At 42.5% G+C, this 24,146-nt stretch overlaps 1 protein-coding gene across 1 annotated transcript in view; it reads left to right on the top strand.

Annotated features, from left to right (window-relative positions):
* The window catches only part of LOC134504879 (neuronal acetylcholine receptor subunit alpha-7), a 43,860-nt gene that overhangs the window by 7,686 nt on the left and 12,028 nt on the right, over positions 1 to 24,146 (top strand). The window contains exons 3-4 of the mRNA XM_063314313.1: positions 12,014 to 12,058; positions 17,376 to 17,485. Of these exons, the coding sequence (XP_063170383.1) occupies positions 12,014 to 12,058; positions 17,376 to 17,485 (155 nt within the window). The remainder of the gene's footprint in view (positions 1 to 12,013; positions 12,059 to 17,375; positions 17,486 to 24,146) is intronic.

The raw sequence follows: 24,146 nt of genomic DNA, 5'->3' as shown, positions 1-24,146 counted from the left end.
CCGGGTTTAGTGGGTGTTCCATTGGACAACTGGATGGATCAGCCTTCTTAACCCTCTGGACCAGGCTTCTCAACCTCATTGATTTTAAGATGTGTGGACTTCAACTCCCAGAATTCCCCAGCCAGCCATGAATGGTTGTTAAGCGAGAACTACCTGTAAAGAGAAACTGAATGAGGATCAAGTCTCAAAAAGAATGTAGGAAAGAAGAGTGGATGGGTTGGGAGGAAGGGGAAGACAGAGAAAGACCTAAATGGCTGGAGCTGGCGATCCTCAAGACCGAGAAGAGAGATGTTTAGAGAACAGCAGAAGGTGGGATGAATTCATGTGTGGAAGTGATGGGATCAAGAATTGTCTGCAATAATAGGAAGGTATGGAGACGTGTAGAGAAGGGACTTGTTGAAGCACTAGCTATATCTTCTCTTCTTTTCCCTTTAATACTTGTTGTTCATAATTTTTTCCCCTGTGTTCTGCATAACATTTATTATCCCAAAAGGGAATAGTATCCTGGGTATGTACGTCAACACTTCTTTGGATCAAACCGCGCAAGTATTTGGTGTTTCGTATGCCATCCCAATTCTGAACTTCATTGGAAAGCCCTGTTTCCGTAAAGCTCCGTTACTTTCCTATCAGCACGGGCAGGGGTCCTCAGATGAGCTCCACGTCTGCAATACGCCATATAGTCTATTAACGGACCATCCCATTAAATCAAAATTACATTCTATGTTCAACCAGCCTCGACCTCTCTGAACGGAGAAGGCTAATGCATGACCATATTCCAAAAACAGCTCAAGGATGTGTTGCTGGGTTGGTTTTGCTAAGTTTTCTAACGGCATAGCTTCTAAACACCGTCTATATCCCTGCCGTTTCATCATTATTGGAAACTTTCCCCATCTGAAATGGAAGAAATACATTCACCTATTTAACAGCCTCTTCAGATTTCATTTTGGGAGAAGTGGACGTGCGGTTTCCACAGATCTGCGTTTAGACTTTTATTACTTAATAAGAAAAGTCATTTGTCTTGCATCAGTAAAAAGATCCAATTAGGATCTAGCCACAGCAGTACCTTTTATCTGATTAAATGGTATAAACTATGGACTCCAACAGAACGTGGGAGATCTTTAAATACTGAGGATGGATGGAGGCACAGGCACTGAATATGAAAAGGTTTTTTTTAATATAATCTTCTGAACAGTGAATTGAAGTGCACAAGGGGAAACTCTTCTGCAATTATGAATATTTGGTTCTGAGTTCATGTACAATTGTGTTGCCATTATTTTTCTGACTGAGATGGAACTTAACCCAGCAAATATAAGGAATTATTTTGCACCGCTTTGGGAAGATCTGTTCTTGCTTCAATTATTTTGAAAATGACATTTTCATATTTGCATTTATCATCTAGATGCTAACTAGGGGTGTGCAAAATGTTTTGAATTAAACCATTCTGAATGGGAAAGACCTCATTTTGAATTCAAAACGGACTGCTTCTAGGTCAGAAAAAGTTGTTTGGAGTGTGAAAGGGCAACTATCTTGCGAGTGTTCAAAACTCACCTGAAATGCTTGAAACAGTCTGTTTCACACTTAAAACTGGTGTTTCACATTCAGAAGGAGCCATTCCAAACTCAGAACTGGGTGTTTCAGATTCAAAAAGGGTTGAAGGAAGATGTTTCACCCACCTCTAATTATAACTTACTCTGTCTAGAAAGTAAGTTTGGATAACAGCATCTGGTTAATACCAGCCACAGAGTAACTAGTTGAAGGTCTGTTTTCAGCTGCTAGGAGGTAAATTAGGATCTAGAAGTTATCACTTACAATTTGGGTAAAAACTGATGTGGCAATGGGTTAAGCTTGTGAGAAGACCCATGTGGAGTCAGATCAAAGGTCTGTTTCTGGCTACTTTAGGATTCTGTAGCCATCATCTTCATCATCTAACAAAAATAGATCAGGTTAATTTGACATGTTACTTTTCTATGCACAAATAATTTGTTGCAATGGAGAAACACCGGATGATGTGATTTCCCAAGCTGCAGTTTTTAAATAGTACAAGATACTCTGCCCATAATGAATAGATGCTGTGAAGCTCAGCCTATTTTTTTCCCTGCAAAGCCCTCCAAACTGTCATTGGAGTTGAGGCAACTTCTAACTGGGGTTTTGGCAACTGCATCCCACATGTGGTCCATATGGGAACTTGATCTGCAGGTATGCTGTAAGGCTTGACATTTTCTGCTCATCAAAGTTCCCTAACGAAAGTTCCAGCTGGAAGAAGCAAAATTGGGAATGGAGAAACCACCTTGAAAATTCAGCTCAGGCATCGCTGCTCTTACGAACTCTCTTCAGTTTGTTTTCAGGGAGGAGAAAGATGGTGTCCCATCCACTGGAGGCCCAACCCAACCCAGCTCTGCCTTGCCTGAATTGAAGAACCAGGAGAAGCTTTGAAGAATGTCTTACTCTAATGCTCCTCCTTGCCATAAGGAAGAGAACGGGAGCTCTTAATGCAACTGTCTCTGCCTATGAAACTTAACAGCTACTGTTTTGGCTTAATGAGAAGATATCAGCCATCACTTGAGCAAATAACTGAGCCTTGCTTTGAAAAAAAAAACGGAGCTGCGGCTGGGAGATGTTTGCTTGCTTGCTGGTTTATTTTTTTAGTTTAAAACATTTCGGTGCTGCCTCTAAGGGCAGAACTCCTCCGGAGATGGCTTATACAGCCAGTAGAAGGAAAGGTGAATAAAAAACGACATTACAACAAATGGTCTGCAGAAAATTGCAGAGAGCCAGCGTGGTGCAGAGGTCAAGGCTCTGGGCTGTGTGTGGGGAAGCTCGAAATCAAACCCCTCTTCAACCAAGACCCCTCTGGGGGATTTTGTAAAACAAACTGTCATATGATCCTCTCCGGCTAATAGAAAACTTCCTGATGATGCCCCTGATTGGAAACAGGACAAGGTGCACGTAAACACCGACAGCTCCTTGGAAGGGACCCGGGAGAGAGAGAAGGGCTTTGACGGTTTGCCTTTTTCTGAATCTTCAGAGAAGACAACTCACACTGTTCTCCTCATGGACTGTTGCTCTGGAAATAGAGGATTTTGCTGGAAGAAGATGGCTTACCCTGCAGTATAATTGCAGCCAAGCCATCTGTTATCTAAACAGCTGATTCCAACAACCAAATGCCTGAATGTTGAAGTTGTGACCGAAACCCTTGCCAGATCCCACCATCTTTAAGGTTGGGCTAGGGGGTACCTTTGAAAAGATTTGTTTGGCTGGATGGTGGCCCGTTGGTCGCCCCATCTGTTAACTGCCTAGTCTTATTTCTGGGATCTTTCTGTTGGCTCCTAAGCCACTCCACTTGCTTTAAATTGGTTTAACATGGCAGATTGTTATAACAGCAGAAATATGTTGTCTTCAATACAGGTAGTCCTTACTTAACAACCACAATTGGGACCAGAATTTCAGTTGCTAAGCAAAGCGGTCATTAAGTGAATCCAACCTGATTTTATGACCTTTTTGTGGCGGTCGTTAAGTGAATCGCTGTGGGCGTTAAGCAAACCACGTGGTTGTTATGCAAATCACATGGTTCCCATTTATTTTGTTTGCCAAAAGCCAGCTGGGAAGGTCGAAAATGGGTCACATGACCATGGGATGCTGTAATGGTCATAAACGTGAACTGGTTGCCAAGTGCCAAAATCGTGATCATGTGACTGTGGGGATGCTGCGACGGTTGTAAGCGTGAGGAAAGGTTGTAAGTCGGTTTTTCCAGCACTGTTGTAAGTCCGAACTGTCACTAAATGAATGGTTGTTAAGTGAGGACTACCTGTATACCTTAAGTCATCTTAAAAATGTCCTTTTATGATAGACAGACATAATCTGACCAAACTGGAGGATTTCTTTTCATTCTATTGTTTTCAGTGGAAGAGTAATAGTTATTTAGGAACAGAGATCAAAGAAGAGAACTAGTAAATTCCTGAATATATCTCCTCAGGAATAAAATCTATTTTTGCCTTTGTGCTCAGATCTTTGAGGCTGTAAGTGATGAGGATATTGGAAGGGCTTTCATTATGAAACAGTGAATTTTTTAATTTGAGAGAAGCATTATAATTATAATCTTTTTGGTTGGTAAAATTAAAGTAGGTTATGAGAGTTGCACTGCAAAAGCCCCTCTGTTTAATGTCTAAAGACTTCTTTCCCTGCAGAGGATGGGAAGGAAGTTCATTTTATTGTTTAAAGGAGAGAAGATAATAATGTTGATGCTTCGGTGGTGTTAGACAGAAATTTAGAGCCTGGCATACTCGTTTGACCTCAGTGACAATCTCTTCATTAATTATTTGAACTTAACTTGTTACTGCAATTAAATGAACAACCATATAACCTCTGTACTAGGAGAATCATTAGCTGGTCAATAATGGATGGAGGAGAAGGGTTTGCGCGCTTCTAGCTAACGTTGGGGAAACGCAGATTTTTTTTTCTTTAACAGAGTAAATTAAAAGCTGCCCCAGTCAGCCAATAATTTCTCAGCCGCTTCCCTGTGTCCATTAATAATAATAATAATGGTAATAAAGGTAATAATGATTATAAACGGCCTTCTTGACCAGAGCAGACAACTGTCATTGGAAGAGCAAAGGAATGGAATAAAACCCAAGAAATCCTTTTCTTGACAAAAGAATGCTAATGATTCCCTCCTTCCCCCCAATGCAACCATAACCACAACTTCAAACAGACCAAGAAACAAACCACAACTTCCAGATTAGGAGGTGATCTCTGTGGCAGAGCGCTGGAAAGTCTTTGGCCCGAGAGATCAGAAGAAACACACTCCAGGCATTTCTATAAAAATAAATGTATTTACAGAAAGCACAAAACATAAGCAGGTTCCATATCCATAGGTGGATAGGCTCAAAAAGCTTCTTACATAAACATATTTACAAGCTCATGCATTCACACGCAGAGCTGGGAGAACAAGCTGCTGCTGGGCTAAAAACAGATACTAAAAACTTTCTGGTGGCAAGCTTCTCCCCAGGCAAATCAGCAGCTTTATCTTATATGGTCATTCTTTTCACACCCAACCTGAGGATACTTAAGTTTGACCTGTTCACCCTGCCAAAGTGATTTATTACCATAGTAACTTAGTGGCTTGCTGCTTGCAAACAACCAAATACCAACAATCTCTTGCAACCGACTCCTGTTTGTTTCCCATTTTTAAAATGAAGGGTTATTTTATTTTAATTTTAAGGCCCCCCCCACCAGCTAGATTCACTGCCCAGGTCCTACCGTCTTCTGTGAGATGACCCAGGAGACCATCCATAGCAAAATGCAGGCCTCAGCCACTTCAAAAATCACTTAATTCTGGTCTAATTCTTGGAGAATTCTGAACAGCAGAACTTGGAAGCTGCAGGATGGGCCTATGCATTTAGAAAAAAGCATCCTGTCCTGTGGATGCAGAATACGAATGGAGAAATCATTCACTTCAAGCTGCAGTCTAGATTTACTCATCTGAGTACAGCCAGTTTCAGCATAGATAAACATCGCATTACACGGAGAATTTTCTCTATTTCTTGCTTCATCTTGGAACCCAATTCCAGGTGCTGGAGCTGTTGCCTTTAAAACCAGAGACATCTCTATTTCAAGAAGCATCTACCGCTGCTCATTTAGTTGGGTCTTCAAGGAAAACTATGTCCCATGGTCCATCATTGGACCTTCCATGATGTGATAGCAAGTCTCCAAGCTCTAAGTTGGGCCCCTTTTTGCAGGCATTTTAGCACATATTGATTGCTATGTCTTGTATTCTGTATTTATTTTGTCGCTTCCAGTCAGTCTTGACCCCCAGTGACTACCTGGACAAGTCCATACAGTTTTCTTGGCAATGTTTTCAGGAGTGGTTTGCCCTGGCCTCCTCCTTCCTAGGGCTGAGAGAGAAGGACTGGCCACAGGGTCACCCAGCTGGCTTCCAGGCCTGAATGAAGACCAGAAGTCATGGTCTCACCGCTTCTAGTTTTTAATCTCCACACCAAATGGGGCTCTTTGCACTACCATCAACTTTGGAACGCAAGCTCCTGGGATCCCACTGCTTTTCTATCCTGCTTTGTGGAATTTCCTGGAGAACCTAGTTGAATGTTTGTGAAGTAAGAGGAGTCACCCGGTTCGCTTTGTGCCTAAGGTGGGACGAGACTCACAATCCCCAAGTTTCTAGCCTGGTGTCTTTAAGCACAACACACGACTGGCCGTCATTGTGCCTTGGGCATTCATTGGAAACTGATACCAATTTCCACCTTCCCAACCCATTTTTTTTTTAACAGCTGAGCATCTCTCTCCATATTGCATTTTTCTATTGTTGCACTGTGGCCTATCAATTTCTGAAATGGTTATTGAAGTTATTTGCTCGTCGTTGTAAAGATTGTTACTGAAAGCTGACGCGGGCCATCCCCTGGGAGTTCGAAAGCAGCAGATTTCTTGCCGTACGGTAGCTGTGGCATAAAGACACTGCACCCCAAAACATCTTGAAGTTTATTTTTAAGAACCTAGTCCATTTTCTGACTGTGCAGGAGAGGGATCTACCAGTGAGATTATGGGATGTTCCTGAAAGCCAGATTTGCTTCCAATTCTGCTGGTTCAGTATGTTATTCTAATAATGAAGCTGCCTTTACACAAAGCAATTTATTCTCAGATTTTAGCCTCCCTCCCTCCCTCCCTCCCTTGTTTTCAGATTACACTGTTTTCCCACAGGGAATTCTGAATTATGTGTCATCAGTAGAATAGTAAACTAACTCAGAATGACAATTTTTACAACAGCTTGGGGAACTGGAACTGTGTTTTTACTATGGGCTATTGCTGAGCAGTGTGAATTTAGCACTGGAGGAAGACACGGAGTGGACACAGCAAAGTTGTTCCTGTTTTTGCTTGTCGCATAGACACCCCATCTGGTTTCCTTATGGAAACTTCTTTCATATCTTCTGTTCTCCAAATCCCCTTCTTGTTAAAACCCTTCTCTAGGCCGATTATACAATGTATTGATCTGCTCATATGTTAGAAATCAGCTGCAGGTAACTCTCTCGATTTCTGGATCAATAATAATGCTTCAGGGGGAGGATTTCATCCTTTCTTTTTTTTAAGCCATCTTGTGAGGAGTCTCATCTCAGCCTTGCTGAGTCCTATTCTTCATCTACCTAGACTCTCCCAGGCAAGCAAGACGTATATAATAGCAGGTAGGACCCAGTCATCCAGCACGGTGCAATCCTTCTCAATTATTCATATCCGGCCACGTGTTGCTTCTGTCCTCAAAGACTTTTTTTGTTTTGGGTGCCTTCAAGTCAGTCTTGACTCCTGGTGACTGCCTGAATTAGCCCCTATGCTGGGGTCTTCAGGATCTAGACCCTTTCCTTTACTTCCTTTGCTTTTAAATCTGTCACTCCCCTCTGCATCTGTTTCCAGATCTTTCTTATGTTTTTTAAGAAATTCCTGCGCTTTTGAGATAGTATTCAGTTTGTATCTTCGTTGTTTAAACATAACATGAACTCCCTCCAGAATTTCCCATCTGAAGGGAATTTTATTTCTTTTTAAGACATCAGTAAGAAAGAAGTATTCTCTTCTCTTTTTAAGTATTTTCAGTGGTCTGTCCTTCAGGATCATGATTTCGTCTCCTTCAATGTTAATTTTTTTTTACCATCAGAGGCCTGGATTATCAATTCTTTTGTCCTCTTTCTTGCAAATTCCATTATTATGTCTCTTGATTTCCTGTGAAAAAAGGTAAAGGTTTCCCTTGACGTAAAGTCCAGTCGTGTCCGACTCTAGGGGGCGCTGCTCATCTCCGTTTCTAAGCCTTGGAGCCGGCGTTGTCATAGACACTTCCGGGTCATGTGGCCAGCATGACGACTCGGAACGCCGTTACCTTCCCGCCGAAGCGGTACCTATTGATCTACTCACATTTGCATGCTTTCGAACTGCTAGGTGAGCAGGAGCTGGGACGAGCAACGGGAGCTCACCCCGCCGCGCGGTTTCGAACGCCGACCTTCCGATCGACAGCTCAGCGGTTTAACCTGCAGCGCCACCGCATCCCTGATTTCCTGTGAACCTTTGCATATTTCGAGTTAACTCTATATATTTTTTCTATATTTTCTTCTAATTTTTCTTCATCCCAGTCAATTAAATTAGCAAGCATCTGAATTACTATTTCTCTGATTTCTGGCTCTTTTTTTTCTGGTACTCCTCTAAGCCTAATACAGTATTCTTTTTCTTTTAACTCTAACACAGTTAAACGGTCTAATTCAGTGTCCTTTTCCCATTTTAATTTCTCCACTCTTTCTCTTACTTCTTGGATATCTGCTTTTATTATTTTGTCCATTGTCTCTAACTTATGGTCTAATCTTTTCTCAAAGCCATCGATTTTCTCTTCCAATAAATGAGTTAAATTTTGAGTGATGTTTTGAACTGTTTTCTGTGTAGAGTCTTCAAACATGGCTTTCAACCATTCACCTTCCCCTGCTTCTGAGCCTCTCCTAATCTGTCTTCTTGTATTCATTTTGTTTTGTAAATATCCTTCTTAATTTTTTAGCTTATCTTAACTATTAATCCTAATACACTATTTGTTTATATGTTACAATATACAATATCTATTTGTACTTATACAGTACAAAATATGCTTAAGTATTTATATAAAGCTATAGTATATTACAATATGGAGAGATGAATTAATTAAATAAATCAGTTTTCCCCTTATCTCAGCAAGGACTTATAATAAAGATTTCCCCCCCCCCAATCGTAAAGTTTTTTTTTTCCCCCCTACTTAGGAAGTTTCTTCTTTTTTCTTTATTTAGTCAGTAATTATTGTTCCTTACAGGAAAAAAACCTGTAATTTATATTAAGGTAGAGAAATATTTGGCATTTTATTGTTTTATTCCTTTAAGGCATGAATGATAATCATTGTCTTTTGCTGCATGCTGTAACCCTGTTAAGAGTTCGTGTGAGTTTAATCTGTCGCAAGTGGTCTTGGCAAAATCTGATTTTGAAGTGGAGTGGATTCCTTAATAAAATGAATGACTATTTTTACAAAGAACAAGAGTAATGGGTCCCTACCGCAGACTCAAGAAGTGAACTTGTCTGCAGAGGTGAAATAGCTGCAGCTGCTTTTATGGAGTGAAACAAAAGTAAGAACAGAAAACAATCACATCCAACATGTAAGTTAACATTTAGAGAATGACTTCCCAGCCTCTCTACTTGCTAAGAAATTATGTGCAGCTGCGTCAAAAACAAAATGCTCAAATATTTTTCCTCTTCTTCTCTTCCTTTTGGCATGGATCATCTTACAAGTAGTCCTTGTTTAATGACCATTTGTTCATTGACAGTTTGGATTACAATGGTGCTGAAAAACCCAAATCATGGCCGGTCCTCACACTTATGACCTTTGCAGCATCCCTATGGTCACATAATCATGATTCGGGTGCTTGGCAACCGGTTTGCATCTATGACTGTCACAGCATCCTATGGTCATGTGATCACCATTTTTGACCTTGCCAGCTGGCTTCTGGCAAGTAAAATCAATGGGGAAAAGTATGATTTGCTTAACGACCATGTGGTTCACTTTATGCCTGTGGTGATTCACTTAATGACCATTGCAAAAAAGGTTGTAAAATCAGGTCAGATTTGTTTAATGACTGCTTCACTTAGCAACCAAAATTCTGGTCCCAATTGTGGTGGTCATTAAGTGAGGACTACCTGTACTTGTTGGAAATACAGCGGGCTGATCTTTTGCAAAATGGACCATCATTTTCAATGTTGCTGAGATATTCATCGCTTGCAGCCGGTCCTTTGGTTTCCAAACGGAACTGCTTGAAATATAGTAGCCAAAATGTCTTGTGAAAAAGCCTGTGGGATAATTTGGTCTTCAGCAGAAATACCCCTGGCTGAGCCTCAGAATGCTAGCTTACTTTTATAGCTGGCTAACAGTTGTCTGGAACAGGAATTCAGAGTCAAGACTCTTCAGTGTGATAATCGAAAGGGAAGCTATTGCATCGAAAAATGCTCTCGCATGCATTCTGAATTCTTAAAGTAAGGAAACATTCCACGGGAAGAGCTCTTAATAGAAATTTGCTTTTTCTTTGCTTACTCTCAACTAAGTGCTCAGCCAAACTTTGCAAATTAACAGTGCAGGAACAAGAACATGGTGTATGATTCTCCACTTCCTTTTTTTCTCTTGCAAGGCGGCTCTTGACATTTGATTAGACCGGCTGTTAAAACCTAGGCAAACTTAGGCATCACTCTGGGAGCTGAATTTTTTAAAAAAAGAGAATCTTGACATTTGGGTATTCACTTGTTCATTCCATTATGTCAGTAATTAGATTTGTATCCTACTCTTCAGCTGGAACTCTCTTGTAATAACAGTAAAATATAGACCTGACTAATACTGTAAATCTTGTACTTAAAAAGTAATTATTAAGGGACCCAAATGAAATGGAAACAAGAGAGACCTTTGGGAGGTGGAAAACAGAAGGACGAGGAGAGATCTTCATAAAAACAGGATGTCAACACAGGAGGGAAATGGAGATAAAAAACAAAGCAAAGCCTTTTGCATCAAGAAAATCTTTCCTGCTCCTAAGTACTGGCAGAACAGGGGAACAGACACGTTCGCATTTGGGGAGGACTTCAAATAATTCTCCCCCCACCCACAGAGAGGCTGTGTGTGTGTGTGGTTGAATTCTGCAGCTAAACGTAAATTCAAGGCTTAATAATGGATTTATGGCCACCGAAAGCTGAATTTTCATTGCTTTGGAGTTTTTAATAGGCTGCTGTGTGTCTGATGCATTTCCCAAATGTTTGTATGGCTTGGAAGCGATTATGTTGCCCATTAACGCTGATGAGGCATTGCTGAGAATGGCTGGGATAACTAGTAACACCTTATGAAGCCATTATTAATGAAGACTCCCAGGAAGCTGCACTGATAATGGCCAACAAATTATTTCTCCATGGCAGTGATGTGGAGGTTTGTGGCCAAGCAAGTCCATCTCCATCAGGGGCCTCAATAACCGTTCGGCTGAAAGGCAGTTTTACTGGGCTGGGGGTCTGTTTCCCATTTGCTAACAACAGAGGTTAGCGAAGGTACAGGACCCACAAATCAAGCTGAGAAGAACCAGAACAACAACTGTGTTCAGCTGCAGTGGCACACCTCTTATTTTCTAGCACCCTCCTTCCTCACTGCTGAGACCCAGTCTGGCATGGCGGTTAAGGGCTCAGACTAGAAACCGGGAGACCGGGAGTTCTAGTCCCACCATAGGCACAAAGCCCTCTGGATGACCTTGGGCCAGTTCCTCTCTCTCAGCCTCAGGAAGGAGTCAATGGCAAACCACTTCGGAAAATCTCGCCCAGAAAACTGTAAGGACTAGACCAGGCAGTTGTCAAGAGTCAGTGTTGACTCAAAGGTGCGCATGGGTATCCACACACATAGAAAGAGGCGCTACATGACTGGCTTCATCCTTATTCTTCCTTGCACTGTTGGTTCAAATCCCATTAAAGGGTTGAATTTAGAACATTTCGTATGGATGATACCTACCCCAGAGGAGACCCAGTAAGGATGGAACTGGTTGAGTAGTGCCTCCAATTGGTCAGTAGGTAATATAACATTTGAAGCTGCATAAGGCCCCCTCCCTTAAGGGGTGGTGGTCTTGAGGCCTGTAGCGTGAGGCCCAAGGCCACAAAACTAAGAAAACTTCCTAGTATGAAAGCATATAGAAAACACAAAGTTGTACTTGCATAGCTTCCTGTGTTGTTGTTATCATTTTTTTTACAGGCAAAAGATCTCCACCCTACTGTAGGGGAACCAGAAGGTTGGACTCCTTCTTCTGATGGGCCAACACTTTCCAAATTTGGCTAATGTAACTTATTATATTGATTCTATACATCTGTTCTGGAGAAGCTCTTTATTTTGAGCTGGTGTTTTTTGGAAAGACCAAGTGGGAAGAAAAGCAGGAAAGGTTTTCAGTCTGAACTTTATAATTCAAAAAATATCTGACTGGGTGCATTTCTTTCCTTGTCTTTGCAGGATGAAAGGAATCAAGTATTAACCACCAACATTTGGCTACACATGGTAGGTTTTAAAGAGCAGATTTCCTTTGGAAAGGGTGATTGTATCATAGTTTCTTGCAGCAAAAGAGGAGAAGGAGAAGGTGGGGCTGTTGAACGGGTTTAAACGGATTTTGGTTTAAAAGCTAGCTCAATCTTCGCCCACTGTGACGGAGTTAATGAATGAGTTCGGTGAATGAAAAGTAGAGAAAATTCCATTGGAAACCCTGTATGAGGCCCTGTCAAATATTAACTGCTGTTGTGCATCAGCTGTCAAGTAGACAAGAGTCTTGAAGGTGTCTGTCACATCAGGCAGGGTTTTAACAATGCTTGGTTTTAGGCCATGCCAGCTGTCCCTTGCTGGAAGTATCAAAAAACTTCTTTAGAATATAAAATATCAAGGAATTAGCTAGGAATACCCATGTGTTAGGAAGCTACGTTAGTTTTTATTTATTGTTAAGTCAAATGACCACATTACATCATGATAGGGTATCAGCATACTCACATAGAGTAAAATTGAGGCAATATGTTGAGATAGACAAAAAGTGTGCAGTCACCTATTCAAATAAATCCATCTCCTTGGCAATTGACCCCAATCTCTTCTAGGTAGGATGGCTTGAATGGTGTTTAGTTCTAAACTTGGCAATCTTTTGGTTTGCCCATGTGTTTCTTCCTTGAAGGAAGTTGATGGGGGTCCCAATGGGCTGTCTTGTCAATTAGTGGCTCCATAAAGTTGGCAATCAAAGAGGATATGTGTGATGTCTTCTACACATGAGACACTACATATACATTTCCTTTGAACTGATGGGATTTGCCTGTGTTTTAGCATAGAATCCAGGAGCTCAGAGCTTGCTGTGGCTAAGGCTCTCCTTTGGCCCTGTGTCAGACCCACTGGTAGGTATTTTCCTGGTTGGAAAATCTTGTTATTTCCATCTAAATTCATGGCAGAGAAATCTGGAGACGGGGGCATTTGTAGGAGGAAGGGGTTCAAAAAAGTCAAGATGTCAGCCACCACCACAGAAAGCCCACCCTTTTGATGTGCATCATGAGACCCAAAGAAAGGGGTGGAGTTTTGATCATGACATCATGGCTGCCCTCTCGACTTCTTTGACCCTTCCCTGTGGATGCCCTTGTCTGGTTTTTTTTGTTGTTTATTCGTTCAGTCGCTTCCGACTCTGCGTGACTTCATGGACCAGCCCACACCAGGGCTTCCTGTCGGTCGTCAACACCCCCAGCTCCCCCAGGGACGAGTCCCTCACCTCTAGAGTATCATCCATCCATCTTGCCCTTGGTCGGCCCCTCTTCCTTTTGCCCTCCACTCTCCCCAGCATCAGCATCTTCTCCAGGGTGTCCTGTCTTCTCATTATGTGGCCAAAGTATTTCAGTTTTGCCTTTAATACCATTCCCTCAAGTGAGCAGTCTGGCTTTATTTCCTGGAGTACGGACTGGTTTGATCTTCTTGCAGTCCAAGGCACTCTCAGGATTTGAATTCATTTTGGGTGCATTCTAGCATCCTTTGGGGGGTGTCCCAAGGACCCTTTTTGGAAGAAGCAGATTCCTGACTTCTAGAAAGCAGATTCTCTGCAGAGGCTGCCCCTTGACTAGAGATAGGGAGAAATGGGTTTAAGGGTGCAGTTTTTTGCTCCATTAAAGGAATATAAACATTCTGGCTGGGGCTTGTGAAACTGGTAGTACAATCCATGTGACTGCTGGATGGGTTGGCAGATATGAGGGAGACTCCCAGGACTGGCATTTCTTAGAGAAATTAATTTGAGGAATCTCCATTCTGCTTTCCAATTTTCCAGCAGCCTTATTCAAAATCCAATTCAAAACCCTGGTTCAAAGTTTGTTCCCTTGTTAGGGAATTGAGGCCTGAGGACAAAAGAGTAAAATGAATCCATTTGTAGATAAAATGACCCATTCATAGATAAAATGATATTTGTCCAGCAATCCTTGCACTGCCTTTTGGCTCCTTGGATGGGAAGGAGTGGGCTTGAAAACGAAGTGCTTCCCACCATGGTCTTCAAGCCTTAATCCAGAAGGCGACCCTTTTAGAGAGAAGCTTTATTGTAAGGGAGCAGTTTCTTCTTACACCTGTGGTCTGTCGCCATTCTTTTGAACGGTGGGTACCAATCTCAACGTGACAGCTGCAATCACAGGCTCTGCAAAAAAGAGAGAGAGAGAAACTCACAGAGAAGGGATGCTAATTCAATTTGTCATGCGTGCTGTCATTGGCAAAACCACCAGAATTTCTTTTCTTTTTTCTAAGTACTGCAAGTCCAGAAATCACGGAGAACATTGGAGATGGGGGAGGGATAAGGGGGAGATTGGACAAGGTTGATTTCCAAGAGTGAAAATGAAAGTGTCTACAAAAAGGTCTCATTAAAGAAGATGTGCCTCAGGATTAATGATCTTCCACGTTGGCCCGGGACCAAAGTTTTCCATGCAAAACACACTTTGCCCTTTTTTGGCGATTGATTCCTGTGACCGTTTTTGTCCATCTGCCAAATGAACTTTTAAGCTGCCTTTGGCTTTCAGTGCTGAGGCGTGGCTGTTCCTGAGTGTTCAAATCCTTGCTTTGCTTTGAAGACAGATTAATTCCCAGTGCAGACATTTCAGGAGGGGAGAGAAAGAACTCTGTTGGTCAATGTCAGAAACTCTGCAGCAGGTTTAAAATTCCATGGATTCTAAACTGGTGGACATGTTTTTTGAATTGTGGTTCAAAATATCCCCCAAATTATGAGTTACCTGCCCTTGGTTACACAGTGACCTCTCCAAGGGTGAGTGGGGGCAAGTAAGGGCAGAAAATGATGTCTTTGTTGACATGGGGTAGGGGGAAAAATAAGGAAGAATGCTTCAGCTCTATCCAAGGAGTTCAGAAGGAAGGAAAGAAACATGTAGATTCAGTTCAACCTTATTGAGGGTGAGTGAGGGCAAGCAAGGGCAATGGAAAGTGAAGTTTCCACAAGGTGAGGAAGCAAAACCTACAAGGCTTCAGGGATAATATATTTCTCATTCATTCATCAACATCATGAATAGGTATTTCTTTCTCAGGGGTTGGGTTGCCATCATGCAGCCGCTCAAGAAGGAAAATATGAAAAAGTATAGCAAGATGATAGAATGAACAAGATGCTGGAGTAGAACTGGGAAGGCAGGATATACATCTCATAAAGAAAAGAAATAAAAATAAACAGAGAGGCACAAGTTCTTTAGAAAACTAAGAAACGAAGAAAATAATTCATCAACATGTAAAAAAGACATCTGAAGAGTTTTGCCAGCACTGGAAAAGGTAAGAATTCAGATTTAACCCTGCCTCCAGCATCGTACATCTGTCCACTTAGAGGGAACGCAGGAACTCTGGGCTGATCATCGACCTGATTGATGGATTGTAAAGAGGAAAGCTAATGATCAGCTCCACAGCAGGTCAGCGTAACCAGGAGCACAGCTTGCGGAGTGCAGAACAATTATTTGGTGGGAAGTGTGTGACTTTGAGAAGGCAAAACAAATGACCAGAGCATGCTGCAAATTTAAAAGGCACCCACCTGAGGCATTCTCTATTTGACATTGTGCAGAAATCTTGCTGATGGGTTCAAGTCAAAGAGCGATATTTAGTGCTCTTTGGTTCTTCAGCCTTTTCTCTTAGAACTGGCTAAGACTGTTGGCAATACACGAAGTTAATACAAAGGGGAGATTCACTTTGGAAGAGTTTAGGGGCAAACTCCATGTTCTTTGCTGTATCCTTTAGAAGGAGAAAGGCAAAGTTTGGATCTGGGTTGATCCAGTCAGAGCAGAGCCACTGAAAACATCGTGAATGTGTGGGCCTACTTTAATTTAGGAAAATGTAGAGCTGTCTAATTCAGTCTTCCCTAACTCAAGGAACCTCCAGATGTTTCAGTTGGAAGAGAAATGAAATCAGCATCCTGGAAGGTTCCCAAGTTGGGGGGGGGGGCAAACTGGTCTAATTTATATAGTAGTTGGTTGTTATTTTTTTCAGTGCTATAGAACCTGCAGTGGTTGTGTTGCACTTGTATTTCATGCCCACGCATCACATGCAGATTTTATCACATGTGGATTTTGTATGCAGCTATGAGCAATATATTCCCCCCCCCCTTTTTTTCTTTTTTTTAATCCCATTTTTCTAGGTAACTTTCCACAATAATACACTGTTTGGGGAGATGTATCTTGAGGTGGACGCTATCTGATGTGGGGAATTAAGTTCCTGTGGTGGATTCCGTTCTGACGTACCCATTGTTAAACTGGAAATTCAGAAGGGTGCGTTGCAACCCACCACAAAATTGTTTGGATAAAGTGTGGTCTATAAATAGCTATATAAATAGGTGAATAAATAAAACAAGCTGAACGAAAGATGTTTGTGCAGCAAGGTATCCTGAGAGTTTGGAAGTCACGCTCCTGCTTGGACCGATGTTGCCAGCATCTCTTTCCTGAGATTTCAGATTTGGATTCCTTTGATTTCTGCAGCTTCCTTGGACACATCTCCTTTCAGAGCTTCTGGTTCATTGTGGGAAGGTTGCAGATCAGAAGAAAAGTGGGTGGACTTCCTTCCTAAGCAGACATCTGCATGCTTGAAAAAAGCGTCCACTTGCCATCTCCGAGTGAACTAACCACCAAAAGACTTTTAAAGGATTAGTTTTTAACAAAAGGAAAACACGGGAAGAATTTCTTTATAATCAGGCAGTTTCTCCATCAACAGTCTTTTGAGCGGAAGCAGCTTTCTCAACAGCATCAACAGGGAGATTTTTAGCAGTCCCTCTAACGGGCTTCTAACTGGTTATTTCAGTCGACTCTTTTTCAGCCATAAAGACCTATACAACTTACCCCTCTAAAGAGAACTGTAATTGGGATGTACGAAGAGTGTGTGTGTGTGTGTGTGTGCGCGCGCACATAATATTCCAATTTTCTGCTTGAGATGGCTTGCTGTATGGCACAAACATCCTGTGCTGAAGTTTCTTTTATAGGCAGTTATGTGCAATTGGGTGACCTAAAACACAAGTTTGTATTTACCATCAAAACATTGTTTTTTAGGATCTGGGCAGGACGTCAACATGGGGGACATTGAATTCCATGGACTGGCATCTGATATAAGCCAAGGTGATGTCTCATACTCCATGGCATCATCACGTAATTTGTGTCCGTTGCACATAAAAACGTGACAGGTGCAAATTACATGGTTTGTATTACGTTTGCACAGACACTGTGGCACTTTTGACATCCCTTGCCCCTGCAGACATCTGGGTTCTAAAGCAGCAAGTTGGTGCTAACAGAAAAGCAGATTAGCCTCTGGCTGGTTGCTCATCTTTGGCTTTTTCTGTTTCTTTTTCAAGTATTGGACAGATTATTACCTCCAGTGGAACATGTCTGAGTACCCTGGGGTGAAGAATGTTCGCTTTCCTGCTGGGCAGATATGGAAGCCAGACATCCTTCTGTATAACAGGTAGGTCTACTCGATGCTAAAGCAACTGATGTCATTTGCAGGTAAAGGAGATGGGTCCCTTTGTTTTTTTAACGTCCCCTTCCAGAGCTGCATCCTTTGATGCTTCTCTTCCTTTTATAAGCACTTGTCCATTTTACTTTTACTGTTTCAAAAATGTAAATGGTTTTGGTTTTACATTTTTGGTTTTATGTTTATTTTTTGTCTGATGTCCCCCCAACCCTCCCACCCTGCTCCAAGAACCACTCTTGATTCATGAATTTTGCCTTTTAATAGTTTCAATAACTGTATCTCTCTCTCTCTCTCCCTCCATATCTACAGTATCTCTCTATCTCTCCATCCATCCATCCATCCATCCATCCATCCATCCATCCATCCATCTCTCTCTCTCCTCATCTCTCTCTCTCTCTCTCTTCTACATTCCACCTTCCTCTTTGGAATGTACCTTCAGGACAGCAACGAAATACAGAATACACGATAATTATAAATAATTGTATTTATGTATTTATAAACAATATAACACAACATAAGAATATAGCTATTGAACCTTGAAGGTCTGCCTAAAGAGGTATGTCTTTAAAGGTTTCCTGAAGGAACAGAATATGCAGACTAAATGCCACTCACAAGGACTTGTCTTACACAGCCTGGGAGTGAACCACATCAATGTGACTCTGAGAGCAACTCTCATTTATTTGGCTGGACGGGTTGGTAACTGTCCTTTAAGAGTCAGGCCCCATTACCCCTCCACAGCATCAGATTGATCAAGTTCTAGCCGCAGTTAGGGAGGCTGGAAAAGGAGCCATTGAAAAAGGAAGAGGATCCCACCTCAAGGATAATGGAGACGGGATGCTTATGTCAACAGGCCTCTCCAAAGTCTTGGGACTATCCTTAACTGGGTGGGTTTGGGGGCATTATTCATGAAATAGAGGGAGACAACTGGAAGCATCTTAGATCACTGCTTCCACAAGCAAGAACAATGGGCTGTCACCTTGCCGCTCATCTCGTTCCCATTTATAGGTCATCTCAAGAACCAGTGTGCATCTCCTTAGGCTTCGGCAGAAATGGCTTCCAAGTTACAGTATTTCCACCCAGATGTATGAGTTGTGGAGAACCTAAAATTAGTTTGGGGAGCTCAGAGAGGATGGCCCCCTTTGGCCAACTGATATCTGCCAATATGGAGTGGCACATGGTCCAAAAGCAGGTTGGAGTAGAGATGCAGGGTGTTCTATATGCGCATAAATGTCTCAGCCACTAGGAATGGCATCTTCTGTGAGATGATCAGCTGAAGCTCCTAGCCTAAGAAATCAGATTTCAGAGGAAGACTGAAAGAGTTTTCTGAAAAATGCCTGGATTGCGGCGGAAATTGCTGAGGTTATAAATAATACCTTGTAGCAGTCTGGGAAGAAGGCATTTCTTAAGATGCCTTTGTATAAATGCATACATTAACAGTGACACTGGCAAATTGCACAGAGTTGTCACTTAGCTGCACAATATTGTTGCTGCTATAATTATGCTTTCATCACCGGCTTAATTACCAAGTCGTATTTCATTATGGAGACAGAGGAAGAGAACACGAGAGCGGTAAATTTTTATTCAACACCATCCAGTAGAATTCAGGCATTCTCAGCTCCCTTAGCACAACATCAGCAGAGGCTTATGGCTGAATAATAAACACGTCCCTCATTTGGGAACGAGAAAATCACACAAGAACTTAACAATGCTCCTAGCCCAACCTTTCCACAGCACTGGCTATATGGTATAAGAGCAAACCTAAGTTGTGGGAGAGGGTCATAGGTCCACGCAGAGCACCTCCTTCACATCACAGGCATCTGAAGTTTGATCCCCGTCATCTCTGTTTCCGGGGATCAAGTTGCTAGTGACCTCAGCGGACTGAGATCAAGAAAAATAGCTGCCAGTCAGAATATGTAAATCTGAACAAGAGGAACCAGGGCCATAGCTTAGTGGTTTAGCAGACATTTTACAAGTGAAACTTCTCAGATTCATTTTCCAGCTTCTCCAGGTAGAGCTGAAGAAACATCTACCTGAAACCTTGTGGGGTTTTTGCTTAAGACTACGATACCTTGGTTGCAAAAATTCGAATAGCCAAGAGCTAGGAGTTTTCGGTCTTCAGGCCTGGGCTGAGTTCATAATCCTGGAGCGCTAAGGGTTTTAGATGTTCCTACTAGTCTCACCATTACTGCAAGGACATGTTTAAGGTCCATCCTGGTAAATAACTGAGCCGTTCTTCACATGCTGGGCTTTTGTGAATATTGGGAGGGACCTAAGAATATTGAGAGGAATCTAATGCAATCTAAGGCTTGGGGTTCAGCATAAAACCCTTTGCTCTCTCTTAAGCATTCTTCCTTGGTGGTTTAGGCGACAGAAATATGATCTTAAAATTCTCTTCTCTGGCTGTTTTGCTCACAAATTGCCCTTTCAAACCACTTTGACGGCTGTCCGTGCCCATTCATCCTGCTAAGCTTGCTTCTCTATGTGTGGTGAGTGATATTTATGCACCAGATAGAAAAGCTTCATTGGTGAATGCCAGCGAGAGAAGGGATTAAGTCGGAGGGCAGATTTAAACGTTTCCAGGGAGTTTGTCATATTACGTGTTTTGGTTTGCCTGCTTCTGCTCAGCCCTCACTGACTGCCTCACTGGTCTTTCAAAACGGTGAAACCAAATTCTTGGCTGAATACGCCGATGGGTGTCACCAAAACTTAAAGGCCCTTCAGCGTTATTCCTGCAATGAAAATAGGAACGGCTTTCCAGACCCGCAGCACCCAAAGCTGAAAGATACACATCTATGCAGATTTCCAAGGAGATCCTTTGCTTCCGGAAAGAATTGAGCCAAACTGTCTTGTAAGATGCTTTGTGAAGGACAGGTTTTCCTGGATTCTAACAGTGAAGCAAAGGGTCCACATATCTCCATTCTACTTGCCTTCTCTGATGTTTGCAAAAGCCATGAATTGAAAGCCTCTTTCAGGTTTTGCAAATGCTGGGAGAAGCTGCAAAGAGGCTGATAGCTTGTTTGAAGCCAATCAAAGCTGCCTTGAGTAGGCCAGATGTGAGCAGCAATCTTGTGAAGGGTTTTTGAAATTAGGCCAAAGACCTCCTGCAGCTTGGTAAATTGCCCCACGCTGCCCTCACCTGTTTCTTTTGGTGTGCATTTGATCACCAGCCAAACGCTGAATATTTTAAAGTGGACTTTCCTTGCCAGCATTTTCATCTAAAGGGCACATTTTTTTGATGCGGCCAGACTCAAGGTCAGCCACTCACAGATGCCGATCTGAAGTCCGTTACACCCAAGTCGCTGTTGCTGTGGTGAGATGGAAAATGGGTGGGAGTGAAATATGTGAGATAAAGCCCTTTAGGCTTAATCCAGGATGCTTACTAAGGATTGTATTTCTGGTAGTCTTTAGAGCAGTCTTTCTCAACCTTAGCCACTTCAACTCCCAGAATTCCCCAGCCAGCATGGAAGATTTAAAACAAAAGCAAACAAAGACTGGTTTTGAATGGCGGGAGATCAACTATTTCACGTGCCGTGGCAAAAATTGACGTTGTACACAATGGTGGCTTTACAACCAGCAGTTAAAGACTTCAGCCTCCCTTAACTGAAAAGGAAGAGTGAACACACCCGAACGCTGTAGAGGGGTTAAAAATACGTGCACTGATGAGAGAGTGTAAAGTGGCCGAAGTGAGTTATCTAGGCTCAAGGCCCTAGTCATGGAAGTCGAAATCCCACACATTTAGAAGGCAACAGATAGAGGAAGGCTGTGTTTGGTCACTTTTATTAGGTCTGGGCAGGCTTTGAAAATAATCTGGTAGAAGAGCTTTGGACCTGGGACCTCAAACATGCAGGAAGTCTGCAGAACTTCTTCCAGAATGTTTTTGAAGAACACTTGCCCTAGTGTTTAGCTCCCTCCTGAGTGAACTTGACCACTTGGAGGGGTGGAGTTGGATTAGCTGGGAATTCTCAGTATTGTTGTCCAAAAAGCATTTGGTGGACCCCCAGGGTTAGAAGCCTTCTTAGATACTTTTCCATCCTCCTGAGTGAAGTAATACATTGGAAGGACGGGGATTCACAAACTGGGAGTTTGGGATTACCGGAGTGAGGAAGGCTGTGCTGGGCCTTGCAACTTCCCCCTCCAGACCCTTCCCCCCAGCATTTAGGCAGAGCACAGCAAATCTCTTCCAGGCTCCATTAAAACTTATCAGTGGAGAACAGACGGACTGTGTCCCCAGAAGATGCTTCACTGAGTCTTCACTAGCGTTTGCCTTATGTGTTAAGCTTAATTAATTTTAATCTTGGTTATTACTTTATTGGCAGCTTAACTGCTGTGCAAACCCAGGTCTTTGGCTTAGGCTGTGGACTCAGAAAACAGGTTAATTCAGTATCTGGGTTTCTTCCTGAGTGCTCTGGCCCTGACACCACATCGGCTCCATCACTTTTACAGCAAGTGCTGGACTTCTTAATCTTTTTTGGTCTCCAAGACCAGAGCAGTGCTGTTGGACCCTCCACCTCCAAGCTCACAATTGAAATGGGACCTCCTCAATTCCCATCTCCAGTGGAATCCATGAGTTTCAGCATATATCAGAGCAGTCAGATCTGGGCTGGACAACTCCAGAGGACCACAGGATGCCGCAAAAGTTAGAGTTTTCTGTATCCCTTTGCTGCCATTCCACGTTTTTCAAGATGACTTGGTCATCCTAGCACACGCGTCTCATCTTAAAGGGCTAAACAAATAGAGCATCTGGATCATCTTTGGAATGATGGTGTTCTCCAGGTAGCATGTGTAATGGAGTAAGTCCTTTCTTCTGTCATTTTTAACCCATGTTAGTGCCTTAACGTGCTTATCACCCACTGATGAATAGAGGGTTCTGTTTTTTGGCCATACGCCTATGGATTGGCCACAGGCCTTCTATGTACCAAGAACGTGCTTGTCTTCTTTCTCAGACAGCTTCCATGCTTGATTGATTTCACTCCAACTTGGAGCTGCCATTGTCAATCACGGTGCTGCTCCTCCCTGCCGGCCCACTTGAGGATTAGCGTTGCAATTGCTAGTGTCAACTCATGATACCATTTTAGTTCAGTGGTCTGTGGAGAAGACACTTTCCTTTCCCCCTGTCAATCACCCAAGGACCTCTTTCAGACCTGACAAACTCATTTTGTTTACTTCAGGATCCCAGAGAGTCTTTTTGTCATGCATCTCTTTCCTGTTAAATGATCTTGGATGAACCTTGCTCCAGAATGTGCTCTACCATCTCCATCTGTTAGGACTTATAATTGGTTTTGGCTCTGATGTTTAAGCAAGACCTGGAGTTGAGCATATGTTAGCCTTGGAGAGGAAGGGAAAATAGTAAAAGGCTTATGAAGACTTCCGCATGGAAGAGAGGTCAATACACGCTCAGAACAGGCATTTTTGTTCAACATTCATTTTGTGGCAATGTATTTTTCCCCTTCTTGGAAATTTGCTTTCCTTAAGCACTGGAGAAAATTCAGAAATGATATACAGATTTGGCTGTTGGTTCTGTTGAATTTGGCCAAAGACCCTGGTCCAACCTCAGATTTTCCAAAATGTCCTGCACTGATAATGTTCCCTAGTTGGGTAATAAAACATCTGCAAACCAACCACCAAGCTCAGAGAGCATCAAGGACTCCACAGTTCAACCCTGAGTTACATATATTCTTTTCTATTGTCCAGCCAAAGGAAAATGAAGCAATCTGTTTATTCTTTTTAGCTGGATACTTAGCTTAGGTACATCCTTTGTACCTGGAGCTCCAGTTTAGGTCTGTGTGGTCAATCATATTAATAGACCAAATTTGAGAATGGTCTTGCTGGATTGGATCAATTCAGCATCCTTGTTTTCCCAGGGCCAACCAGATGCCTCTTTGAACCTCCAGGAGGGGTTCTGAGAATGGGGAGCCTGTCTTCTGATGCTTGGCTCCTTAGCAACTGTTCTCCAATAATAGATCATGTTTCTGAACATGGATTTTCCATTTCAAGCTGGCAAAGTGTGGGGAAAAGACTTGTTTTGTAGAAAAACAAGTTAATGCTTAATTCATAGCAGCTAAAACACATCTTGTGGGTGGCCTGCAAAAGAGCATGGGTGGATTCTGGCTAAACATACGCTCAGGCCACTTCTCTTTGGCAGGCTTCATTTTTCCTCAGTAACTGCTAACATGTTCAGTTGCCAATTTATCAAGTTTGTTAGGTGGTGTTGCAGGAAAGCGGAGGCATTGAATCTTCTGATCCAGGCTGTGATGGATCTCCTTTCAGAAGGCAATGACAAGGTTCCTAATCCACTGGGAGATGGTGTGATGAACCAACATCCATTCCCCCACATTCTTGGACCTATTTATGTGATACCCAGGCACAGCACATGGAAGAGACTACTGGAGACTACTGACTACTGATGGGGCCATCAAGATCAACCCCATGCTGGAATCCAAAGGAATGCATCAACCACATATGGGTGTCTAGTCCCTAGATGAACACGTCCAGTGAATGGGATGCACCTTGGGACACCTTTTCCTGCTTTCCCAACTTTTCAGCTGGGATGTCCCTTCCTGTAACTGAAATCTGTTATTCAGTGTCCTGCTCTCTATGAGGACTGAGAACAAGTCTTGGTATCTTCTGCGTAATGTCCTTTCAAGGATTTGGA

The sequence above is a fragment of the Candoia aspera genome, chromosome 13 (genome assembly GCF_035149785.1).
Source record: "Candoia aspera isolate rCanAsp1 chromosome 13, rCanAsp1.hap2, whole genome shotgun sequence".
Taxonomy (NCBI): domain Eukaryota; kingdom Metazoa; phylum Chordata; class Lepidosauria; order Squamata; family Boidae; genus Candoia; species Candoia aspera.
The sequence above is the reverse complement of the archived record's forward strand: the minus strand, read 5'-3'. Positions and strand labels throughout refer to the sequence as shown.